This window comes from Typha angustifolia, chromosome 13 (assembly GCF_048772165.1).
Source record: "Typha angustifolia cultivar Huaian chromosome 13, ASM4877216v1, whole genome shotgun sequence".
NCBI classification, from domain to species: Eukaryota; Viridiplantae; Streptophyta; class Magnoliopsida; order Poales; family Typhaceae; genus Typha; species Typha angustifolia.
In genome coordinates, this window is record NC_133251.1 from 5,159,986 (window position 1) to 5,184,231 (window position 24,246).

The window sequence follows — 24,246 nt, forward strand, 5'->3', positions numbered from 1 at the left end:
ACATAAGTTATCATTTGCCTATATTTTATCCACTGCTAGCTTATTTGCTCATAGGTCCTCTCAAATATGTGACCTGGAGGACAAGCACGAGATGATCGATGTTCTTATGTACTGTTAATTTGAGATCTTAACAGCAATTAGCACAAATTTTTCAAGCCTAGTTTATGCAAATCAAGGCCATTATAAAAAATTAGGGCCAGGTTTTTTTCTCTTTTTTAATCATAATTATAGTGGATATGTACTTCTATATATAAAACGTATGTACATATTTTAATCCTATCAATAGCCATTAAGGATTAGGACCAAGTCCTTATTTATTTATGCACAAAATCACTTTTATATTTAAAAAAGTTTAATTACATAATTCAACTCGTGAACTACGAGTAAGTATCACATTGTATCCTTGAAAAAATAATATCCATACTCATAAAAGGGTGTAAAGTGTACACTTTGGTCATTATCAAATTAAAAGATTTTGTTATTCATTAGTGTTTATATGTGACACAAGTTTATACATTTGGGGGTGGACATGTAATCAAAATATAAAAATATAATTAGCTACTCTGGTAAATTTAGTAATACTAACTACCTAAATCCCAATATATATCCCTAATAAAACGCTGAACAATGCAATGTTTCACTCCATGATAGGAGGTGTGTGAGTAATTATTTACTATGGTAAAATTATAGGGGAATTAGATTTGTCTAAGATTATTATTATTTTTGACTTGGCTCTGTGTTCACTATGGAATATACATCATTCATCGCTAAGATTTTTGGGTCAATTAATTACCCGACGACGATGGAATATACATCATTGATCATCATTAATCTGCCAAATTTACATCCTTTCACTGTTGATTCTGGTACACAGTAAGATTAGATTTAGGTTAAACAACTCTTTCAAAGATCACCTTGGAGATGGTTGCTACTGTTGAGAGTAGCAGTTGGTTACATCCTTTCACTGCTGATTCTGGTACACAGTAAGATTAGATTTAGTAACAACTCTTTCAAAGATCACCTTGGAGATATGGTTGCTACCGTTGAGATTAGTTACATCCTTTCACTGCTGATTCTGGTACACAGTAAGATTAAATTTAGGTTAAACAACTCTTTCAAAGATCACCTTGGAGATATGGTTGTTGAGAGTGGCAGTAGGGCAATGAGCAAGGTAGTAAAAGCTCTTCACAACATTGAGAAATGTTTGCTTGGTCTTGCTGCTGAGGCTGGTGGAATGCATGAGGATGGTGTGGACCAGAGCTTGCATCTCTGACTCCACTTCCTTGTCCAACTTCTTGGTGATTGTTTGGTTCTCTATTGTTCCCTGGGCAATGGAGTACAACTCTATTATGATTTATGAGATCCCACAATCTAGTGAAATTAATAAAAAATAAAAATCCTGAGAAAATTGCAAAAGGATATCCCTTTATTTATATTAACTTAGAAGAATCGATCATGGCTTGACATAGACTCTCCTTGTCAGCCATTAGGACCACTAGGTCTGCTAAGTAGTCACAAGTGATGGCCGAGAAAGTGAAGGCCGAGTCAGACACCTCTAGATCCACATTGGAAGCATCACATAATGTTTTAAATCTTTTCTGGCATCTACTCCTCCACAAAAGCATCATATTAAGTTGAAAGAAAGCCTTTTGTTTTGGTGCATCCACTCACTAGTTGTAAAGCTCCAATGGGTTGAGATATGCAGAAAACTCAGTAGTCAAATTGTACGTGTTAGACAACCTTGTACGTCTTTTAGTGGTAAATCCACTTCGGGAGGATTGCCAATTTGTCCATATCTTCTCTATCGTCCTTCTACTTAATGAGTAATGGATAATTAAGATAACTATGGGGAATTGCATTATAATAAGTGGTTACCTGAGTAAGCTTCATCCTAAGCTGCAGCCGGTGAAAAATAGAAGATGCAAGCCTGGCAAGCCGCGAGTATTCGGAATCCTCCATCTTGAGCTCACCGGAACCATACCGCTGGCCGCAGACCTCCACGGTCCGGATCAGAAGCAACCCAGTCTCCTCCCTCCCAGACTCGATCCCGTGACAGAAGTGGGCCCCACTCTCCTCCTCCTTTCTCCACGTTAGCAACCACTCCTCCCACTGGCAGATGAAATAGAGAAATAAATATTAATTAGACATAAATCTTGATTAGTGAGATTTGAGTGTGAGATAAAGAGATCTTACGGATCGTCGTAGGTGGCGCCGCCGCATGTGAGCCCCTCCATGTGCAGCCATGTCGGCAGCCTCAGAATCTAGGCGGTCGACCAGTTGACGTAAGATCTCTACCAATCCTCTAGATCTCCTCTCTCCTGACCTACAATTGAACTCCATGTCATCATCTCCTCATCAAGCAAACACAACACATTTTCTCTTATACTAAAATGCACGGCCCACCTAGTTCGATCGTTATTACAGTTGACATGATCGTCATCGGCGTCATCAAGGAAACGGCGAAGGAAGGCACGCCTCATCTCCGTCGTGCAAGTCTTGCTTCTGAAGTATGCGGAGATAGCGTCGGCGAGCACTGCCGTCCTCACCCACCCTAGTCTCTCCGCCGCTCGATCTGGCTCAAAGATGCAGGCCGTGGCTAGGAAGCAGGCCCTCAGCACGCTCCTCCAACTCACACCATATGATATCAGACCACTCTCCTCATACCACCTGAGATCACACTATTAGTAGTATTCTATTAATATTTGTAATTAACAGGGATCGGCTCAACTTAATCTGATATGAGCCCAAGCCGCATACGAGCCTATTTTCAAGCTTCAGCTTTGGCTCAATCGAATGATTGTAAAATAAGAATATTATAAATATTAAATTATATATATATAATTTTAGCTTATTGAGTGGTGTCACTTGAGCCACTCGTCTATTTTGACAACCCTACTGCGACCTCCGAACAACTGTCTGTTTTCATATGTGCCCCATCATCTTCTTTTCTTTAGCAGACAATGACCTCCATAAATTATAGTAAATCTCTCAAATCCTTACATTGTTAAATAATTATTTTATTCTCAACTTTGCACTTTTTTTTCTTTAAAATAAGGGTAAAGTGATATCTAGAGGATCTAAAATTGATCATATACTCATAATTTATTTTTTTAACAAGAAAAATCTAGCATATGACTAAATGAAAGAACATTCAAGAGTTTCTGCATATAGAAACGAGCAACGATACATAAGATCTAGGTATAATTCTGTCTAGGTTATTAGAATGGGAAAAGGAATAAAAGAATAAAGAGGAACTCACTTGTGTAGGCTGAGCCACTCGAGCTGGTGGAGAGATTGCAATTGGTTGAAGTCAGCCTTGGCGAGCTCTAAGTAGAGCTCGTTATTCACGAGTGGCATCCTGTCATATCATATTTCATACACACGTGTGAGGTCCTTCCTATATTAATATCTACTCAAATGAAAACAGTATAGCTGACAGAAGAAATGGAGGATGCTAAAATTGCCTTCATATTTCTCCCCAAATTTATACCAAGTGATTTATCCTCCTCCTAAATTTTATCCCTGTATCCCCTATATAGAGTATAAGTGATATTGGTTCATAATTCAAGATATCTAGATATGTAAATTTATATAAGAAATCAAATGGGTATTGCCAACAATTTATTTTTTTTAGTTTTGCTTCCCAAAAGAATTCCGCTCATTTAACCTGTAGAGAGTCTTCCCTATCCAGACGTCGTCTCCTCCACCATAGTGCTCGATGTAAATCCTCGTCTCCACACGTGGGAGGCTCGCGTACCAAGGGAATTCCAATGCATATTCCACCTGTATTTTGTATTCCATGATGAATATTATATATATATATACATATAAAAATATATTAATAAGCTGACTAGCATATATTTACATACCTCACCGGGCAAGTCTTTGGTGATGATCCACTTGTCCCGAAGCTGCTTGCAAGCTTGCTTTTGTCTAAGGAAAGTATAGGAAAAGCTCTTGGCTCGCTCTAAGATCTCCTCCCCAGGGAATAGCACTTGCGAGGCTCTATTCAAGTTGTACATGCCTGTCACAGCTTGGTTGGATTGCCCGATGAAGCAGAAGAACATACCATCCTTCTCGAATCGCCTCAATACGTCTATGCGATAATTGTTAGAATAATTTTCCCACCATAATAAACATTAAAATATCATGAGTTGCCCACACTATTATATTATTCAAATTTAAAAAAATACACTTTTCAATTTATTCTATCTTCTCCATCCTAATATTACAAGCATTAAACCTTAATTAATATCTTAAAGGATACTTCTGATATTATAAGTATCTATATAAGCTCTTACTATTTTTTTTCTTTCTATCCAATATGGGACTAAACCTTCATATGTGATATTACAAGCAAATTATTCTATCTTCTCCAACCTAATATTACAAGCATTAAACCTTAATTAATATCTTGAAGGATACTTCAGACATTATAAGTATCTATATAAGCTCTTACTATTTTTTCTTTTCTATCCAATATGGGATTAAACATTCACATGTGATAGTCAATAATCTCTCAGCATTACTAATGACTCTTTCAGAAGAACCCACATATCTATTATAGCCATCAAATTGCTAAGAAGATAAGGAAATCATAGTCCAAGTGAAATAGCGTTTAACACAAATCTTTAGAACCTACCTCAACCTAAAAGCTTAGGCTATTAGGTGAAAACCCAAGAATCTATATAAATCCTTTTACTTTTTTTCTCTCTTTCTAATGTGGGACTATACTATCACATTTAAACTCAACATATTTAACTATTAAGATGTACCTACCTTTAACTATGTCATCACGGAAGAGAAATTTTCAGTCATCTTAAAAATTTGGATAGAAGTTTCATATTTACTTAAACAAGAAGATTTTAAATATCATAGATGTATTATGGTAATTTATAGTTCCTCTATTAGCTTCACATTAATATAAATAGAAATGATTGAAAATTATATCAATTCTCTTTTTTATTATTTATAAATATAGCTCTCTATTTACTAAACAATATCAAATCAATTGTACTAATTTATTGATAGATATAATTTAGCATGACTATCTTGTTCTTAATTATAGAATCAAATTAAGCCTCCAAAACAACTAGGAGACAAATTAAAATATTGATTTCCAACAAAATATGATCAAATCAAGACTCTAAAATACTAAAACAAACATTGAATCTCATAAAATCAATAAATCCAAAACTATTGTTATATAATCTCAAAAGTCGTATTAGAGTAAGGGGATATGTATAATTTTGTCAAAGAAAGAAAGGTCAATAAAAGAGTATTGGTCTTTACATGCCTTTATTTGTTCCTAAAGTTATTTGGGAAGATTTGTTCATGGACTTTGTGTTGGGTCTCCCCGTACACAAAGAAGGGTAGATTTGGTCTTTGTAGTTGTTGACAAATTCTCCACAATGACACATTTTATATCATGTTGGAAGACATCCGATGAATTTCACATTGCATGACTGTTTTTTCAAGATAATGTTCTTTTACATGAAATACCACAATTGATTGTGATTCAAACTTTTTACGTCATTTTTGGCTTACCTTATGGCATATGCTTGACACTTCATTAAATTTCAATAGCATAACACATTCACAAACGAATGGTGAGATGAAAGTGGTGATGGAACATTTAGTAATTTTATTCATTGTATTGATAGAGAAAACACAAAGCATTAGGATCATGCCTTGGTTCAAATAGAGTTCGCTCACAACAATGTTGTTAATAGCAAAACCCGACAAGTCGCCTTTCTCCATTGTCTATTAATTAAAAGGCATCAAAGCATGTTTGATCTAGCACTTCTACCAAGAGCTCTAGGAAATGGTAGATAAGGCAATGATACATAAGCACAGGAGACATAGGGAGTTCCGAGAAGTGGACATGCCGAAGATGTTTCTTCACAAGGAAAGGTTTTTAGTGGGGACACATGTAATTGATCTATCAGATGACATGAGAATTTCAATGAGATTTAATGTTGTTGATATTCATGAGTATCATGACCCTCAATAGTACCTAACTGTCAACTCATAGGCGAGTTGTGATCAAGTGGTGGGAATTGCTGCAAGGAGAGAATACGTCTGATATCCTACCAAATCAAACTTTAGGCAATTTAAAACCTTGGAAGTTTGTTAGTTTTGGTTTATTCTGAGTTTATCTAGAATATAGGTATCAGACCCTTGTGTTATTATTGATTCAATATTTCTAAAACAAAATTTCTCTTTGACAGTTACAAAAGGATTTTTGAGCTATTATTTTTAGAGTATTTTAATCTCTAGTCATCCCCTCTTGCTATCTGCCTTGTTAGTATTCTTGTTAGCTACATTTGCATTGGAGGGCTTGTACTAGTGCTTTGAATTTATGTAAAAGCTAAATAGCTAATTGTTATTGCTTGTTAAGCAATACCTATCTCACTTGATCTTAAAGAAATATTTGCCTATGAGCTCTTAATCACTAAAAATAAAAGCTACGATCAAATTGCAATTGTTAGTCAACTGTTAATTATGACATTAAAAGATTTAATTACCCATGAAAATATAGTCCGATTTAAAGATGTGAGGGATGGTTAGGTATATATATGTATAATGGGGATAACTTTAAGCAAAAAAAGAAAAGAATAAAATGCTCACCGGGAGAGACATCGTATCCATGTAAACGGAGGAGACGAAATCCCATGGCAGTGTCGTCCACGTCGTGAACTCTCGAATTCCTGGCCCAGCATATCCCTTCTTCTGTCCAGTATCTATAATTTAGAATATTAATTACTAATTAATTGACACTAATCAACTTAATTAGATATGATCTCCCCTCTGATATTGATTTAGCTAAAAGTGTTTAGACTTCAATACCTGTACACATAATTAAGGCAACTTTTGATCTCACTCTCAAAGTAGCGAGAGATACCAAGACGCTCCAATCGATCAACCACCCACAAGTGCTCGAATAAGTCAACGGGGTAGACATTAGGCACTGTGCATTGCAAATTATATATTATATTCATTAATTAGATAATAATTAGTTTACTCAAACGCTTAAGTTGATAACAAATATTCAACTCTCTTGTATTGATCTAAGGTATCAGTAACCCCTTTACCCTTCAAAAATAAATTAGTCTCTTTACACCTTTTCTCTCTTATATGGTTCATAAGTCGAGTTGATTATTTAGTTTTAGAACATAAAAATCACATATATATGTATAATTTCTTTTCTCTTATGTGATTTTTATGGAATATCAATAAACAGTCATTTATAAGTTTTGAAACTAAATTAATTGATCAGTTAAGAAATATATGTAAAATATTAATTTTATCCTTAATAGATCTAGCAATAGAATTTTGTTTGAGAAATTTATTAATATGTGTCGAATGATTGCTCTAAACTATTGGGTAACAGATCCATATACACGGCACATGGGTAATAGGATGTGCATCTTATATATAACGCAATAATATAAAATATATAATAAGAATTAAATATTATACTAGATAATTAATTGACTTAAAAGTTTAAGCTATTAGGTAACTAGCGGCATAAGTCAGGTGTGTATTTAGAAAAATAATACATTTAACACTAGTTTCATCATCAATGGATTTAATGGTTTTTACCTCCTCCATCGAATTTTTTTACAATATTCTGAAGGTACTTGAGGCACTTGTGATCACCGGTTTGCATGAAAGAATAGGCCGTGGCAGAAGGTGAGAAGAGGAAAGAGCCATCAGGGCATTGGAGCTTAAGAAGCCTGCCCCAATCCAAATCAGGCATCCCCTCCAAGCTATGGAGCAGTGATGTTGGTACTTCATGCATCACTTCTTTTGGAATCCTATCCCAAATGCATGACATACACAAAAATAGTAAGTAGTATTTGAGATAATCCCCATGGAAAATTGTGGCCATAATGTTGATACCTCTTTAGCTTTAGGTCTCTCTTGGCATATATGTCATCCAAGGCAGGGTCATTATAAGGCAACTCTAACCCAAGGTCTTTAGCCATCTCTATCAGTGAAGGGAAGGCAATTTCAAAACCGATAGGCATGAACTCTTCCTCCTCCTCAGCCAACCTCCATATATTCTTGCAGATGAACTTAATTCCTGATAAGAAATAACCATTGAACCTAATAAGAGAGCAAGAGTAGTTATTTGCCCATACCTAGTGAACGTACCTTTGTCGCATATTTCAGGATGCAAACCCCATGACTTGAGAGCGATCACACACCCGAGAGTGTTGATCATCCGATCATGGGCGGAGAAGATGGCGTCGCCCCACGAGCCGTCGAGGAGTTGGTTTCCGACGATCCATCGAATGCAAGAAGGGAATTGAGGGCCGCCATCTCCATTGGAGTCGCGTATTAATGCGACCCATGCAGTGTCGTACGCCGAACTGCTTATTTCCCCATCTCCTATCGAACCCAACATTGCTTTGACTTCATCTATCCTATGCCACAACTCCAATCCCCGGACCTTCAATCCATCCAAGATGCTTCTGTTAGTTTCAACAGGAATCGATTTGTTTCAAAGAAATTTAGACCCCAAAAAGAAGAAAAGATTACCTCGAGTAGACTAGTTTCTTCCGGCCTTTGGACTGGTGATTCTTTCTTACCAACTAATCCGGCGCCGCTATATTCTGCGCATGTATATGATGCGTTAAACTATATGATTGAGCACGTAATACCAAGTAATGAATGCTAATTCAAACATGTCAACTATGGTGGACCCCAACTTGGGTATGGGAACAGGAGGGTGGGGGTGGGGGTGGGGGTGGGTTCACTCAACTGGACTCGACTCGAGTCAATGATGCCAAGTAAAGAAAGGCAAAGAGCATAAATGCCAGCAATGGATAGATTGATACCCTGGGTTCTGGAGTTGGATAATGCATGCCACCTCCACTTGGGAACGCACACGCCTTTGGTCCTCCTGAATGCTCCACCATCACAATAACCTAGCAAAATTACAAACAACACATCGTGATGGATTCTTTATCCTAGTCATTTCAGAAGGAAGAAGAATAAGAAACGTTATTCAGACATTAGGAACAGGAACTGGGATAGAGAGAGAGAGAGAGAGAGAGAGAGAGAGAGAGAGAGAGAATTGCCTGAGAGACGACAAGGAGAAAGCTGCGAGGTGAGAAGGAACACCTGGGGGTGAAGCAAAGAGCCCATTTTGTTGCTACGTGCTGTGGGCTTGCAACGCGTAGCAGTGGAATTGCTCTTATAGAGGTAACCGCTTGAAGAGATTCCAAGGATGGGTTTCTGTACAAGATTCGCACCCTCACCCCTTAATTCGTACCTGCTTGTCTTTCTAGAAAGTTGATCGATGCTTTCCTTATATTTTTTTACTTTCTATTTCTCTCCTTCCTTTTGTTCTTTTCTTGGTTTTATCGGATTCGAGCTCATGGGGACGGCCTTTCTATATCCGGAAGGGAAGAGGAGTGAGAGTGACGGCTATATATTTATTTGGGATTTTGAAGACGGTGTGTGTTTGTGGGGGTGGGGGATGATGCCTGCCATCTTTGATTCACTAAAAGAGGCGGGGATGATGAGGTGCTGTTGATGGTGGGTTTTGGCATTCTGAGCTCATTCCTCTCTCTCTCTCTCTATCTCTCCAGGTGCCGAGGTATTGCAGCAGTTCTGCAACCGGGTTCCAGAGCATCTCAGTCGCTTGGACTGCATTGAATGGTTAGTGGTGTCAAATTAGTTGTCCGGAGAGAGATAAGAAAATTTCATAAAAAGAATATACTAAATACTAAATAAAAGAAAATAACTAAGTATATCATCTCTTCCCACTATGGAATAAAAGGACCAGTGTCAAATGAACATCACAAGAAAAAAGAAGAAAAAAGAAACTAAAAAGTAAAGAAGAAATAATAGCTACTTATATGAACAAATGATACCAGAATAAGTCCATACTCCAAATAGAACACACACAACAAAAAGATGAGATGTTTAGCATTAACTACCAAGATCGCCAGTAGGAAGAGAAGAAGCACAGCCATCGATCTCCCATTGCAAGGAGAATAAGAAGAAGTAGAAGAAGAAGATTCCTTTCTCCCAATCAAACGAGAGCAAATTGCACAAAAGAAATAGGAAAAGAAGAAGAAAGCTCGAAGAAATAACTTCATTTTGAGGTGGGAAAGGTCGCTCTTCGAAGAGGGAAAGCACATGGGGGGTGGGGGAGTGGAATTTGGGCTTTAAAAATGGGAAGTGGGGGAGAGCTGGTTGCAGTACTAGCGAGCAACCAGCAACCAAGGGAGAGGACGATCCCTGTGTTTTTTTATTTTGGAGACGGGAGAGTGGGTTTCGGGAAGTGCGATGGGGGGGAAGGGAAGCCCAAGACCCACCGGACGCGAATTACGAGGAGGCTATGACCCAGACATGACGTGGCATGTACATGCGGGAGAGTAACGGTCATATCTTCGAACGAAAGGTCTCGTCTTTTATAAATGTACCCCCCCCCCCCCCCCCCACAAAAAAAAAGGCCGTCCGTTGAGGTATTTGTTTGGTTGTTCGATAAGAGAGGTTTTATCCAGTGGATGGACAATATAAATAATTAAATAAAAATAGAGACTAATTATTAAATTAAAGATTATATTTTTGGACTATTTTGTAGAAATTTAAGATTGTAATTACTTTGTTTGGATCTATTTTCCAATTCTTTCTCCTAAAAAAATAAAAATAAATAAAAAAAAGAGAAGATGTTTGAATTAGCTTGGTCAAAAAATTGAGCATCCGTGACTAAAAATAATATGTTTACCAACCATAAATGATCCAGGAAATGCTACGTACTAAAAATGATTGTTTATCATTAACTAATACAAGGTTTGCCATCACTAATTAATTTATCATTTCCCCCATTTAACCCGTGGGTCAATTAGCAACTGACAGAGAAAACATCACGAGAAACTTAATTAGCTATCTTCAACAGTAATCGTACAAACATAAGGTGGCATTATTATATAATGTACCTTACATTGTACTTGGTACATTTAACTATGTCATTGTTGATCTCGTTCCAGAATAAAAATAAATAAATAAAATTGTTGATATTATTGGTCCAAGCTTCACACCCATCACCTACTTTTCTGCAATTAACTAGAATAGGTTTACTGATAATGACTTGATCACAGAATACATTGAAAGAATTTATGGATCATAATATTGGGGAAACATTGAGGTGGAGAGGAAAAAAAACTGAGTTGGAAGCTAATTTCTTCATATATGATGGATGGAGATAGACTTGTGAAAGTTGTATCTCAGGATACATTGCTTTTCACTGTCAAGTTCCTAAAGACAGTACTTTGAATTAACTTGGGAGTCAATTACCAGCCTCAAATATCAGTAATAAATAGTGAAATTAATAATCATGATAGCAAAAGTCAAGATAAGAAACCTTATAATCTTCTAAAAATTTATTTATTTTTTTATTTAATATTTTCATTAAAATTTGTTGATACTCATGAAGTTGTTCATTCATAGGTTTATCACCTACCACGGTGAACCTAAGAAATGTAGAGGTAGTAATTTTATTAACTCCTTAGCATTCTCAGATTCATGGTAGACATTATATAAATGGTCATCTAAGGTGCTAAGAATTCTACCCTTATATTCATAGTCTAATTCTTCAACATCTAGCCTCTTTTTCTTCTTGAGTTTATTCTTTAGTTTGAAAAGAGGTACATGAAGGGGTTGGCTTCTCTACAACAGACCAGAGTCCCACAGAGGTGAGCCAAATTTCATTGTCACCTCTTGAATTCATTTCCATCAAACTTATTTGGTTTAAGTCCAGTATGTTTAGTAATTTTAGAGTCCATAAGATATAAGTTTTGTATGCAAAATTTAAATTCTGTGATCATATCAACAAAGCATATAAAAATAATAATAAACATTTTGCAATAACTTCATATTGTATAGTTTAATGAATAAATCTAAATATTCTGCCGTATATAACTTAGCAATTATGTCAATAATTGATTATGGTGTCAATTTATGCATATATTTATGTGGTAAAGTAAACAGCAGTAAAAGCTAATGTTTTATTAAAAAAATCTTACTAAATAGCTGTTACAATATTATATTAGTAATAAAAGCAGCGGTTACAATTATTAAATAGAATTTGAATTAAAGATGGTTTTAAGATGGAAAAACTAATTTTTTTTAAAATAGATAAAATAATATAAAATAAATTTCTAATGAGACTAGAAGTATGGACAAATGGACAAAACCCCCCCCCCCCACAGTAGATAATTAACACAGAAACTAGTACCACTTTCTTTAGATTGTTATATATTTAATTTAATTAATTCTATATTTAAATTTGAAGTAAGTCTTTTTTTTTTAATAAAAACTGAAAAGATTAAAATATTGTAAAGAACAAATATTTTAAAGAAGCTAACTTGCGTAGCTGCTCAAAAAAATTGTGCCCTCTGTCCAGAATTTTTCGTCTATCTTTCCTCCAAAATATAACTCAGAACAATATTTCTATGCGCCAATTTATACGCCAATTTATACTGTTCTTCGATATTTCTCTTTGAAAATTGTACTCCTCCGAATTTATCAAAATATATATTTAAGAGAAAAAATTGAGAGAGAAGAGTAGCCAAAACTTTGTATTTGATTAAAAATTTTCTTTACAATTTGTTTTCATGACAAAGGGGGATATTTATAGGTATTTGAGGCCTTTAAATTCTCCAAAATATTTGTAACCCCCCAAAATTAAATCCGCCCACTAACCATCTAAAATAGTTGTTACAAAACTTTTAAAAATTTTATAACGTTTGAATTTTAAGTTTCTTTAATTATTAATTTAAAATTAATTTGAATTCCAAAATTAATAACAATCCTATTTTTGACATACATGAAAGTAGTAAGTAGTATTTGAGATAATCTATCTCTATCGGTAAAGGGAATGCAATTTCAAAACCAATAGGCATGAACTCTTCCTCCTCCTCAGCCAACCTCCATATATTCTTACAGATGGAACCTAAATAAGAGAGCAGAGTAGTTAAGTGAACATACCTTTGTTGCACATTCCAGGATGCAAACCCTACGACTTGAGAGCGATCACACACCCGAGAGTGTTGATCCTCCGATCATGGCCGCAGAAGATGGCGTCGCCCCACGAGCCGTCGAGGAGTTGGTTTTCCGACGATCGACCCGAGTGCAAGAAGAAGGGAATTAAGGGCCGCCATCTCCATCGGAATCGTGGCAAGTAGTGAGTGCTAATTTAGACATGCAAAGATGGTGGACCCCAACTTGGGTATGGGAATAGGGGGGTGGGGGGGTTTCACCCTTCACCCAGTTTGGTACTCCTAGTGAAGAAAGATGCCAAGTAATGGATGATAGATTGCTACCCTACCCTGAGTTCTGGACTTAAATAATGCATGCCACCTCCAGTTGGGGAAGGCACACGCCTTTGGTCTCCCTGAATGCTCCACCATTACAGTAACCTAGAAAAATGGAGATAGTATGGAATAAGAATGGTTTTCTTTTTCCTTAATACATATGCTGCAAATATATTCCATCGTAACTAGCGTTCATTGGAAAGCAGAGAGTAATTATTTCCTGAGTCCACTTTTTTCTAAGAAGAAATAATTAATTCAATGATGCGAATGCAAAAAGGTCCAAAAACAAGATCAACATTGGGAAAAGGTTCAGCAGACCGTGGTTTTGTTCTAACGTATTGGTGAAGTGCACGAAGTCTGTTGTTTGTATCCAAACGTGATGGTCGGTGGGCCGTTTCAGGAATGACAGTGCTTTTTGAATAGTTGAGAATCCTTTTAAAAGATCCGTTTGACTTTGGTTCCTGTTTAAATAGAAAATCTAGTTTAGAGGGCAAGCATTGCATTGTATTACATATCTATTGTAATCTACTAAAGGATGTCACAAAAAAAATGACCCAACTAGCTCACAACCCATCGTGTTGACCGGGCTTCTTTTCTCAAGATTGGGCCCTCTTATCAGTAATGTCATGGGTTGACATATGTCCGATCAGACCTAAATCAAATTTAGGTCGGACTTGGGTCTAAATATCCCTTGAATTTTGATTTCTTGCATACTACTTACTACATTGACATACATATATGCCAAAGAAGAGATGAGATATATATTAAGCACATCAACCTTCATTTTATTCCACTCCCCTCCATCTTATTACTTATTACCTCTTCTCATTCAATCCAATCCAATCCAATCCAATCCAATGATTATAGACACTGTTAGGTATCCCTTTACCAGTGAGCCCAACTCCAGTTACTCCACTAGCAAAGTGTAAGGCATCTTAACCGGCCCATTCCTATTCTTGAGACTCTACCATCCTTATGCCTCTCAACGTTTGTCTTGAACTTTTCCAACGCCTTCTGGTCCGCAGTCCACTCCGGGCTATCCCTCTGCCCGAGGTAGACCTCGTCGGAGGGGAGTGCGTCGATAAGATCTGGATCAGCGACACGCCGACGATGGGCTGCAGTTGGCTGGTGATGCGGGATGGGAACACCTCGTCCGGACTCTTCTCCAGCTCAGCGTACTCGGCCGTGCCGGGCTCCCGCATGAAGCGTCGGATTATGGTGGGGTGGTTGGGGAGGTAGCCGTGTCGGCGTGGAGGGCGGAGGCGACCCAGATGATTGCATGCCGTGGGTGAGCTCCGAAACGGTCTGCATCTTGGGCCACCATGGCTCGTCCTTCATGTCGCCGTGCCCGACCTTGCGCACTTCCTCCCAACCACGCCTGGAGCTCCACGTCGGCATCGACGGCGGCGTCGCCGTCGGTATATACACTGGTTTGCTTAGTTAACCGGACACCATGTTCATTAATTAGCTCGTAGTTGTCTAATATTTCCTATTGCCGATTCAAGATAAATGTAGACCCCTTATACGCATATATATATATATATATATATATAGTAACTATATTGTAACTTTAATCTATATAATTAAAATAAATTTTAAAAACTAATATTAGGAGGAGAATGTGGGCTAAGGATTTCGTTCTCTTATAATAGAAACGATAATTAATAGGGTAGAAGTCTAGAAGACCAATTTGAGGCTTCTCGTTGGACTTGGGCCAAAAGTTTTAAAGATTTTAAACAACTAGGGGGTCCCAAAAACATGAAAGATACGCTTGCTAGAGGCGGCCTGACGCATGAGGTTGAGAAGTTTCCATAGAACCTTTTAAAAGATGAATTATGGCCATACACATCTATAATAGTTTGTGCCTCTGTCTATCTGATCATCTACTTTCTATATACTTAACTCCCAACGAAGTGGAGCGGTAGGGTTATTGAGTTATAGATTTGTGATGCCCACGTGACATATGACGGTAGTCCTAATTCACCATCGTGGGATGGGTGGAAAAGAGTTTATATCATGAGTGTTTCTCTGAAGATTAAAGCCTTGTTTGCTTTGAGTTTAGAGATCTCTCCTAAACTAGTTCATAAACTCCTAAACTGGTTCAATAATTAAACATTTTTCCCTTTTTATATCTAATCAAGTTTACTCTTAAAAAAATTAAGACTAAGAAATAAAATTAATTAATCGAGTTGGAGGCCTAGTCTCAAATCAAACAAGGTCTAAAAGTTTTGTCGGGAAAGTCTTTTGGACTAGGTTACCTACTACAAACCTTATTAAATATTTGTATCTTGTCCCTGAGACCATGTGCCCGAAATGTGGTTTTGAACCGAAGACCATTGCCCACTTATTCTACAACTGTGTTTTTGCCACTTCTATGTAAACTTTTGTTGATGAAATACTTTGAGGCTAACTCCTTTTGTTTACACCTATGGGATAATGAGCTTTAAGTCTTAGAGGATGGTGGCATCTCTATGCTTAAGAAAAGTTTGCTCATAATGATTCTTAGGGTTGTTCACTGGCAAATCTTAAAATGCATGGATAATATTATTTTCAATGACATTCATGAAACAACAATTAAGTTTGGAATTGCTCTCTAGTCTCCTTTTGGAATATTATAAGCAAAAGCAGTATAAGGCTATAAAGCCTAGGCCACTATATCCTTCAATCCGATAGGAACCCCCTCCCCCAGGGTGGGCAAAAGTAAATGAACGAAGTTGCTGGTGTGTGTAAAGCACTAAAGTCTATGAAAGATTTGGATATAGTGCGTATGTAGATCGAGTCTAACTCTCAAACTTTTGCTAGCACCTGGCACCATCAACCCCACAGTGAGCCTTGGAGTTTATAATTGCTTATATATATGTTTAGTTATAAAAATATCAAGATTATAAATTTTCTTATATCGTGAAGCTAATCAAGACTCTAATTGGTTTGTGGCCTTGGGGCAATTTTAGGGTTTTAGCTATACTTGGATAGATGCCTCCCTCCCCCTCTTTTGCAGTTGCTCAGCTCAAATCTCATTGAGGCCTTTTGAAACTATGACGGTTAATTAAATGACATTTTTTTTTGTCTTTTTTTCTCTAAAAATTTGTTTTAGCTCTGTGGCATCAGAATAATTAAACTACAAGTAATAATTGTTGATTCTTTAATTATGCATTTTCTCTATTTTTTATTTTTCTATGTTATTAAATAAGACTACATCTCTGTTGATATGTCCTCTTCATCTTGATGAAGTTGAATCACAAGCCGAGGCATCTATCTTGGAAGCCATGTTGGAATCTCTAGTAATTGTGAATCCAATCAAGTCTCAAACTCATCAATGCAAATCAAGCACACCTCTTCACCATGACTCTCTCTCTCTTTTAATACATGACTTTGGCTAGCTCCTTTATAGATTTCAAAAAGAAAATATCTTTATTCTAAATACAACCTTGTTATTCTAAATACAACCTTGTTATTCTAGAATAGCAACTACACATCATAATAGCTCTATTCTAGAATACAAACATTATTCATCATAATTACATCTTATATTATAGACTAACCTAATTACTAATTTACTATTGATATATATCCTATCAATTTACTTTATATCAAATTAAAAGATATTTATCATAATTTTATAAAAAAAGAAAATATATATTTTTATCTTTTCCTTCACTTTATATCAAACCAAAAGTAATTATTACACTTATATTTTAGAATGCAAGTGAATATAGGAATAGTTATTTCATATAATAAATCCTTCATTATAGTAATAATAAATATGAATTGCTATTCCTATTTTAACCATATTCCATATATAAGCGGGGCCTAAAAACTCAATCAATATATACATTGCTAGTTTTTGAAAAGTAATGCTCTCTCTTTTAGTTTTATCATGATAAACTTTTTTTAAGAAAAATATAGAATCATTTGTATTAACTTTATCACCTAGATTACAAAAAGTATTATTAAGATCAGAAGTCAAAAGCTAAAGAAGAAAACTAGAGAAATCCTCTGCCCAAGTACAATTGGTACAATTATTTCTCCCTAAATAAGCAAGCCAATATGTAGTCTCATTGGCCTCATGAAAGGTACGCGAAACTTTAAAATTGATAAAAAGGCAAAGAAATGACCCAAATATCCTCAATAATAGTATCAAGAGGAAATTATATTTTACCCTCTAGTGGTTAAGTCTAAATTTGCTTCATTCTCATATGGTTTCACTTGTTTTATTTTACCCACTTTTGTATTGATAAAAGTGGGTCAATGGTTAAGGGGCATATGAGAAATCCAAGAACAAACCACATATTTTAAAAAAAAAACTCATCCGATGACCTTAAATATGTTAGAGCGATTTGCAATCATAGTCTTAAAACAATAACTCTATGCATAATTACAAGGCCTAGGCAACCTCTAATGGTGGAGATCGCCATACTTGGTTATGACCATCATCACTGAGAAGTTGCAATCCTTATTAAAGATAATAATAACATATTTGCACGAGTTACAAATGAATTAAGTGCAGATCTCGGATAGCAATGCCCCATCTCTTTTATATTTAGTGATTTTTTTTGAACTGATCAAATTAAGACCACACCTATTGGTAGACTTCTCCTATAAAAATTTACAAGAAAGTTTAGTCACTCTATTAATTACAATGAGAGGCATGCAATAGGAGAATATAAGATGCACTAACATAGAGTTGAGAATCGAGTTAACGAGGGTAATTTAGATTCAACTTTTATCAGAAACTCTTTATTTTCATAAATAAAATACTTGTATAGGCAAGATTTTAGCTAGTACATCTATTTGCACACAATAATACAGAATAATTTTAGTACAAATTAGGATGGTTGTAATAAAATTTGTCTGACAGAATGAACTAACAATGTTATTATTGTGTATTATGATGTTAAAAATTAGTGCTAAACTTATTTTATCATTTTATCATACTATTTCATCTAGCTAAATGGTGTGTCACTACCAAAGTCATTTTGATAGTCCTCATACTTATTAGGAGCATTTTGAGAATAGTATTTATCTTGTTATTTATGAGTCTTATTTAGTTATATGTGAACAAGCAAATGATTATATGTTAAAATGACTTAAGTTTATGAGACTCTCTATGTCATTTTTTTCATTTGGTGTCATCATAGAGAGTAAGAGAAAGGAACATGATCCATATTAGAATTTTGTTAGATAGAACGTGGGTGACCTTCTATATTATTTTCTACCTCTTTTGTAAGTTTATTTTGTAAGTTTGATAATTTTTATTTGTAACACTTAATATTTTGAGTTCATACCTTGGTTATTATCTATTCATGTGAAGATTATGATCTATATGCACTGTGATACTTTTGATGCTTTATAGTGAGATTTTTTTTTACTATTGCTTGTATTTATGATTGTACAAATTTGAGTGTGTAGAAAATGTTGAGTTTCTACACTTGACAAAATAAACTTTTCTTTTTAGAGGACACCGATTTTCTCTTCATGGTATTAGAGCTACAAGAGTTCTTATGGTGATGAGGAAATCTTATATCCTTGGTAAGCAAGAGGGAGATATTTTAAGTTATGCATATAAGATGCTTATTAAATTATCTCTATGATAGATTCAATGGTAAGCTTTAATTATCTTGGAATAGACATGCTCACAAGTTTTAAATTACCCAATATGAAAGTTGTGCATATATGTGTATTTTCAAGGCCAAGAGATATAAGAGACCGTTTGCGAGAGTGACACACAAATATTGGATGATGCACCGAGAAATGAAAATGGAAGAAAGAAATGACTTGCTAGAAGTGACAAAACTGTTTGTTTTGAAAACATCTATTAATATAGATATGTTTGATCATATTTAGAAGGCTAAGACACTGAAAGATGTTTGAGGTATCTTTGAAAAGTTATTGATAAAGAAAATCGAGGCCCAATTGTAATTTCTAAAGATTGAGTTGTCAAATACAATTCAAGTAAACATAAGCATTGGAGAGTACTTTTTGAAAGTAAAAAAACCTATGTACGGAGATATCTAATTTGGATTTGAATATACTAATTAGCAAAACAAAGATGAAATGGTACTTTATTTATGGGCTTCTAAAGAAATATCATTTTTTAATCTCATCATTATAAGGTTAGGCTAGACAACCAAGTACAGCGGAGTTTAAGAATTTACTTAACAACCAACAAAAATTAGTGAAACAAAATGATGATAAAGAATAAGCTTTGTTCACTAAAGACAAAGAAAGGTGATCCAAGTAGAGGTAAGATAAATACAAAATCATATGAAGGTGAAAGCTCAAAGTATAGAAATAAAACTCCAAGGTGAAAGAATGTCAAATGCTATCGATGTGGCAAAGACATATCGAAAGAGATTATGGGGTCAAGCTCTAGATGCAAATGTTGTTTCTAAGTAGGGCTGTCAAAATAAATAAGCAGCTCGGGCTCGGCTCGGCTGAAGTTCGAGTTTGGCTCGATTAGAGATGAGCTGAGCACGAGTCATCAAAATTGGCTTGAAATTAATATCGAGCCGAGTCTAAGCTGGAGCTAGCTCGCTCAGGCTTGACTTGATAGGCTCAGTATAAAAGGGTTTCTCACAAAAACTTAATTCCCAAATCCCATATTTGATACCTCTCAAATCCCTAGCCTGTATACTCCTCATCCTACAACACTCATCCTCGTCCTCCTCAATCTGTCGCGGTGCCGCCTCATCTTCCTTCGCCAAGCTCCTCCTCCTCTTCCTTTGACAATAGGTTCGATCTGACTCGATCCAGCTCAGCTTGAAAAAGGTTTGATAATAAGCTCATTCCAGGCTTGAGCTCGGCTCGGGTTTGGGTCAAGTTGAGTTGAGCCGAGCCTAAGTAGAATTCTAAATATGTTCAAGCATTAGAGTGTTAACTATATAATGATCTCTCATCATTTGACTAGTGACAATTCTAAATTTAATGAGTTAATGCACTATGAAGGGAATGATGCTATTATCACGATAGATTGCACGGTTCATTTAATGGTGAATGAAGGTGTTATAGAGATGGATGGAGTCACCTTGAAGAGCGTCGTCTTCCATTTACCCGATATAATTAAAAATCTTATTTTTATTTCTCAAGTAACAGATTCCAATCGTTATTTTTTCTTTAAGCCTAATGATGTGTGAATTATATGAAATATTTGGAATGATGATGTGAATGTTGCCCATTATGGAAAGAAGGTGAAATCTCTTTATGTTCTTTCATCTAGACTTCATATGTTGAGAAAATTAGCAACAATTGATAATACTACTTTGTGGCATACAAGATTGGCATATTTGGGATTTGAAAAAATAAAGTACATATTCTTAAAAAAATTAGTGCATGGAATAACTTATCTAAATATATTAAAGTTGGTGGTATATGTAAAAGGGGCCAATATATGAACCTCTATCATTTACCATTTAAAGACTCAAGTTAAAATGTAATAAACTGTTTTATCTTGTCCACATGGATATCTTAATATCAAATAGTATACCAAGTTATTTCGGATTTAGATGCATGCTTCTTTTCGTAAATGACTATTCAAATATTCTTGAGTGTATTTTCTTAAATAGATGTCGAAAATATTTTTCAAGTTCAGACTCTTCAAATCAATAGTGAAATGTGAGTATAGAAGAAGAATCAAGTATTTGAGAAGTGATGGTGGTAGCGAATGCTTTTTAAAAAAGTTTGATGATCTTTGTAGAGAGCATAAAATCGAGCGGCAATTGACTTGTGCTCATACTTTCAAGTATAGCGAAGTGCAAATTGCAGCATCTGTTGGAAGCACGTCGATTTTAGTTATATTTCAATAATTTGCTAAGAAATTGTGGGTGGAGGCAATGATGTGTGCATCTTATGTTATCAATCAAACTCTATTGAGCTCTTGCTATGTAAAATCTCATTTTGAGTATTGTATAAATTGAAGCTTTCTATTACAAATTTTTGGGTGCTTGATTCTGTTTGTTATATAAATGTACCTAATGTAAAGCAGACCAAATTTGATACTGAGACGGAGAAATATATTTTCTTTGAATATGATACTCAAAAGAAATGGTGAAAATATACGGATCCAAAGATGCATAAATATATTATTATTAAGGATGTTGTTTTTTATCTTCATATTAAAATCAATCAATTGTTGGGCCAAATGAAGCTCCATTAAGCTCTCATGTTGAGATGAGTGTATAGGAACCATCTTTTACATAATTGTCTTCCATGGACTTAGCTCATAGAAAAAATTAGTATATTCAAGAAGGATAAAACTTAGGATTTGATGCTAAAGTTAAGGAATGTGGAACTATTTTCATGCAAGTGGTGTTCAAAATTAAAAGAAAAGCTGATGGATGTATGGATAAATATAAGGGAAGATTGATTGTTTGCGAGTTTACATAATAATACTACGAGGAGACTTTTAGTACAGTGATTAAGATGACGTTGGTTCGGTTTCTCATTTCATTAATGTCTAAGATGTGATGAAAAATGTGACAACTTGATGTCAAAAATATTTCTTGTATAGCAATGCGGATAAAAAAATTTATGAATCAACCTATAGATTTTATTTTGAGGACTTCAACAAATTATATATACAAATTGAAGTAGGCAATTTATGGTCTCAAGCAAGTACATAGAGCTTGGTATAGTAAAATTGCTCAATACCTTATATTTTGTTGCTTTCATGTTTTAAATTCTAATCCAAGTATATTTGTGAAGAAGCATAATAGTATGTATGTCATTATTTTATTTTATGTTGACAACATAATTATTACCGGTGATAATAATGATAAAGATATTATTAAGTTTCATAATGAGTTTGCTATCTAATTTGAAATGAAGAACTTGGGGGTAGCAAAGTCATTTTCTTGGGTTGGAGGTAGAGAAAGAGGTTTATGCATTTTTATTTCTCAAAAGAATTATGCATCAAAACTTATTAAAAAAGTTCGGATTCCAAGGAAGTAAATCATATTCTACTCTCATAGATATGAATGTCAAATCAAGGAAAATGGATGGCAAGGTTCTTTTAAAAATCTTTCGAACACTTCTAAGTAACTTGTCGTATCTCACAATTACAAAGCCGGATATTACCTTTCGTGTCAGAGTAATGGATTGTTATATGTAAGAACATAGTAAACTTTATTTCGAAGCCAACAAGAAAATTCTTAAGTTCGACAATTCCTCTTTAAATGCTGGTTTACTTTACAAAAAGAATGTAAGTTGTGAATTTATAGATCTCATTAATGCTGATTGAACCGATGATCTTGATGATGAAAAGTCAACATTGAGTTATATTTTTAGCTTGTTTATGTCTCGTATATAATGATGTAGTAAAAAATAAGATACTTTGACGCTCTCTAGTATGGAGGCAAAGTATTAAAAAACGAGATTTGTAGCATAAAAATATGTATGGTTGCGAATTTTAGTTAGTGATGTTCAAAGAGAAATTGACTATCCGACAAATATTAGTTGCGATAATCAATGTGCAATTAAATTGGTGATAAGCATAATTTTTTATGCAAGAATGAAGCACATTAAAATGAAGCATCACTTTATTTAAAAAAAAGTGTTTGAAGAGAAAATCAAGCTTATAGATGTATAGTCATGAGATACCTTGGCTGATGTCTTTACTAAAGCTTTTCCAAAGGCTAAGTTTGAAGAACTTGAAAGAAAACTTTGGCTTGGTAGTGCACTAATATGAAGTGTTAAAAATTAGTACTAAACTTATTTACAATGTCACTATTATCGTCCTTTTGGTAGTGTTTTTATAGGCATTTTAAAAATAGTTTTTTATTTTGTTATTTATAGGTCTTATTTAATCACATGTAGATTAAAAGGAGTCAAGTATATGCGAGTCTCTAGATCTTTTTCATTTAGTGTCATCTTAGAGAGCAAGAGAAAGTAAGAATATCCATATTAAAATTTTGCTAGATAGAATGTGAGTGACCTTCTATTGTAATTCTTACATGAGTTTGTTTTGTAAGTTTGATATTTTTTTATTTGTGAAGACTTGATTATTATATATTGAGGTGAAGATTATGATCTATATACATTATGATTTTTTAGGTATTTTATTGTGTGGTTATCTTTTTCGTTCTTGCTTTCATTTATGGTTGGGTGATTTTGGCTTTGTATAAAATCTTGGGGTTTTACATTCGGAGAAAATGAGATTTATTGTTATCAATGATGTACAAACAGAATGAAATCAAATATATTAGACGCCCAATGTGTCCTAATTTTGTTACTATTTGCATTTATATTTAGAAAAAAAGAATACGGATATGACCAAACAGTAATATGACTTGGCTTATCTTTTCAAGCCCAATTCCAATATATATAATAGTGCCCAATCCCGCTTTATATAATAGTGGCTCGACCCAAGCTCTGTACTAATAATAAAAAATTAGGATAATTTTACTTAGACTCTCTAAATTACCGCTTATTTCTATATACTCTTTTATGAACTTTTTACCCCATAAATTATTTAAAACATCTCAACTTCCTAAATGTAGGTATAAAAGATATATTAATATTTCTCTTACTTTCTTCCCTATATAAGTCGGGTAATAATTTAATGATGAAAAAGATCATGGAGAAATGATGAAAGAGAAATTTAAGAGATTTTCCAATAGTTTGTGGTGTATAAGTATACTAAAATAAAATTAATGAGGCATATATTAAAATAGATGATAGTTTAGGAGATCTAAATCTCTAAGTAGATTTATCCCTAAATATTATAAGTATTTTTATATGATTACCACTAAAAAGTTTCAAAATATTATAATTACCCTACATTTTTTAAATATCATAATTACCATCAAAATTATTTGTGCTTATTTGAAAGTATCATCCGGTTTGTTAAATCTAACTAATTATGATTAAAATAATACTTAAATTTTAACAGAAAAAACTAATTTGCCCTTGCATAATT

General features: G+C 34.6%; 1 protein-coding gene across 3 annotated transcripts; it reads right to left on the reverse strand.

The window, feature by feature from the left end:
• Window positions 1–748: 748 nt before the first annotated feature.
• Window positions 749–13,166, reverse strand: LOC140772831 (ent-copalyl diphosphate synthase 1-like). Of its 3 annotated transcripts, none has more exons than XM_073115036.1 (16): window positions 13,009–13,166; window positions 9,090–9,660; window positions 8,847–8,936; window positions 8,548–8,621; window positions 8,161–8,458; window positions 7,906–8,089; window positions 7,606–7,820; window positions 6,850–6,970; window positions 6,631–6,743; window positions 3,870–4,096; window positions 3,668–3,783; window positions 3,260–3,358; window positions 2,404–2,667; window positions 2,194–2,323; window positions 1,876–2,109; window positions 753–1,324 (listed from the first exon to the last, which is right to left on the reverse strand). In XM_073115036.1, exons 2-16 carry the CDS (start codon window positions 9,154–9,156, stop codon window positions 1,103–1,105), a joined length of 2,454 nt encoding a protein of 817 aa, XP_072971137.1. In that variant the 5' UTR covers window positions 9,157–9,660; window positions 13,009–13,166; the 3' UTR covers window positions 753–1,102. The 3 variants fall into 3 exon arrangements, with proteins under 3 accessions (XP_072971138.1, XP_072971137.1, XP_072971136.1); XM_073115035.1 differs by lacking the exon at window positions 13,009–13,166 and adding an exon at window positions 9,954–10,149; XM_073115037.1 differs by lacking the exons at window positions 2,404–2,667; window positions 13,009–13,166 and adding an exon at window positions 9,954–10,152 and having other exon boundaries at window positions 749–1,324.
• Window positions 13,167–24,246: the final 11,080 nt, after the last annotated feature.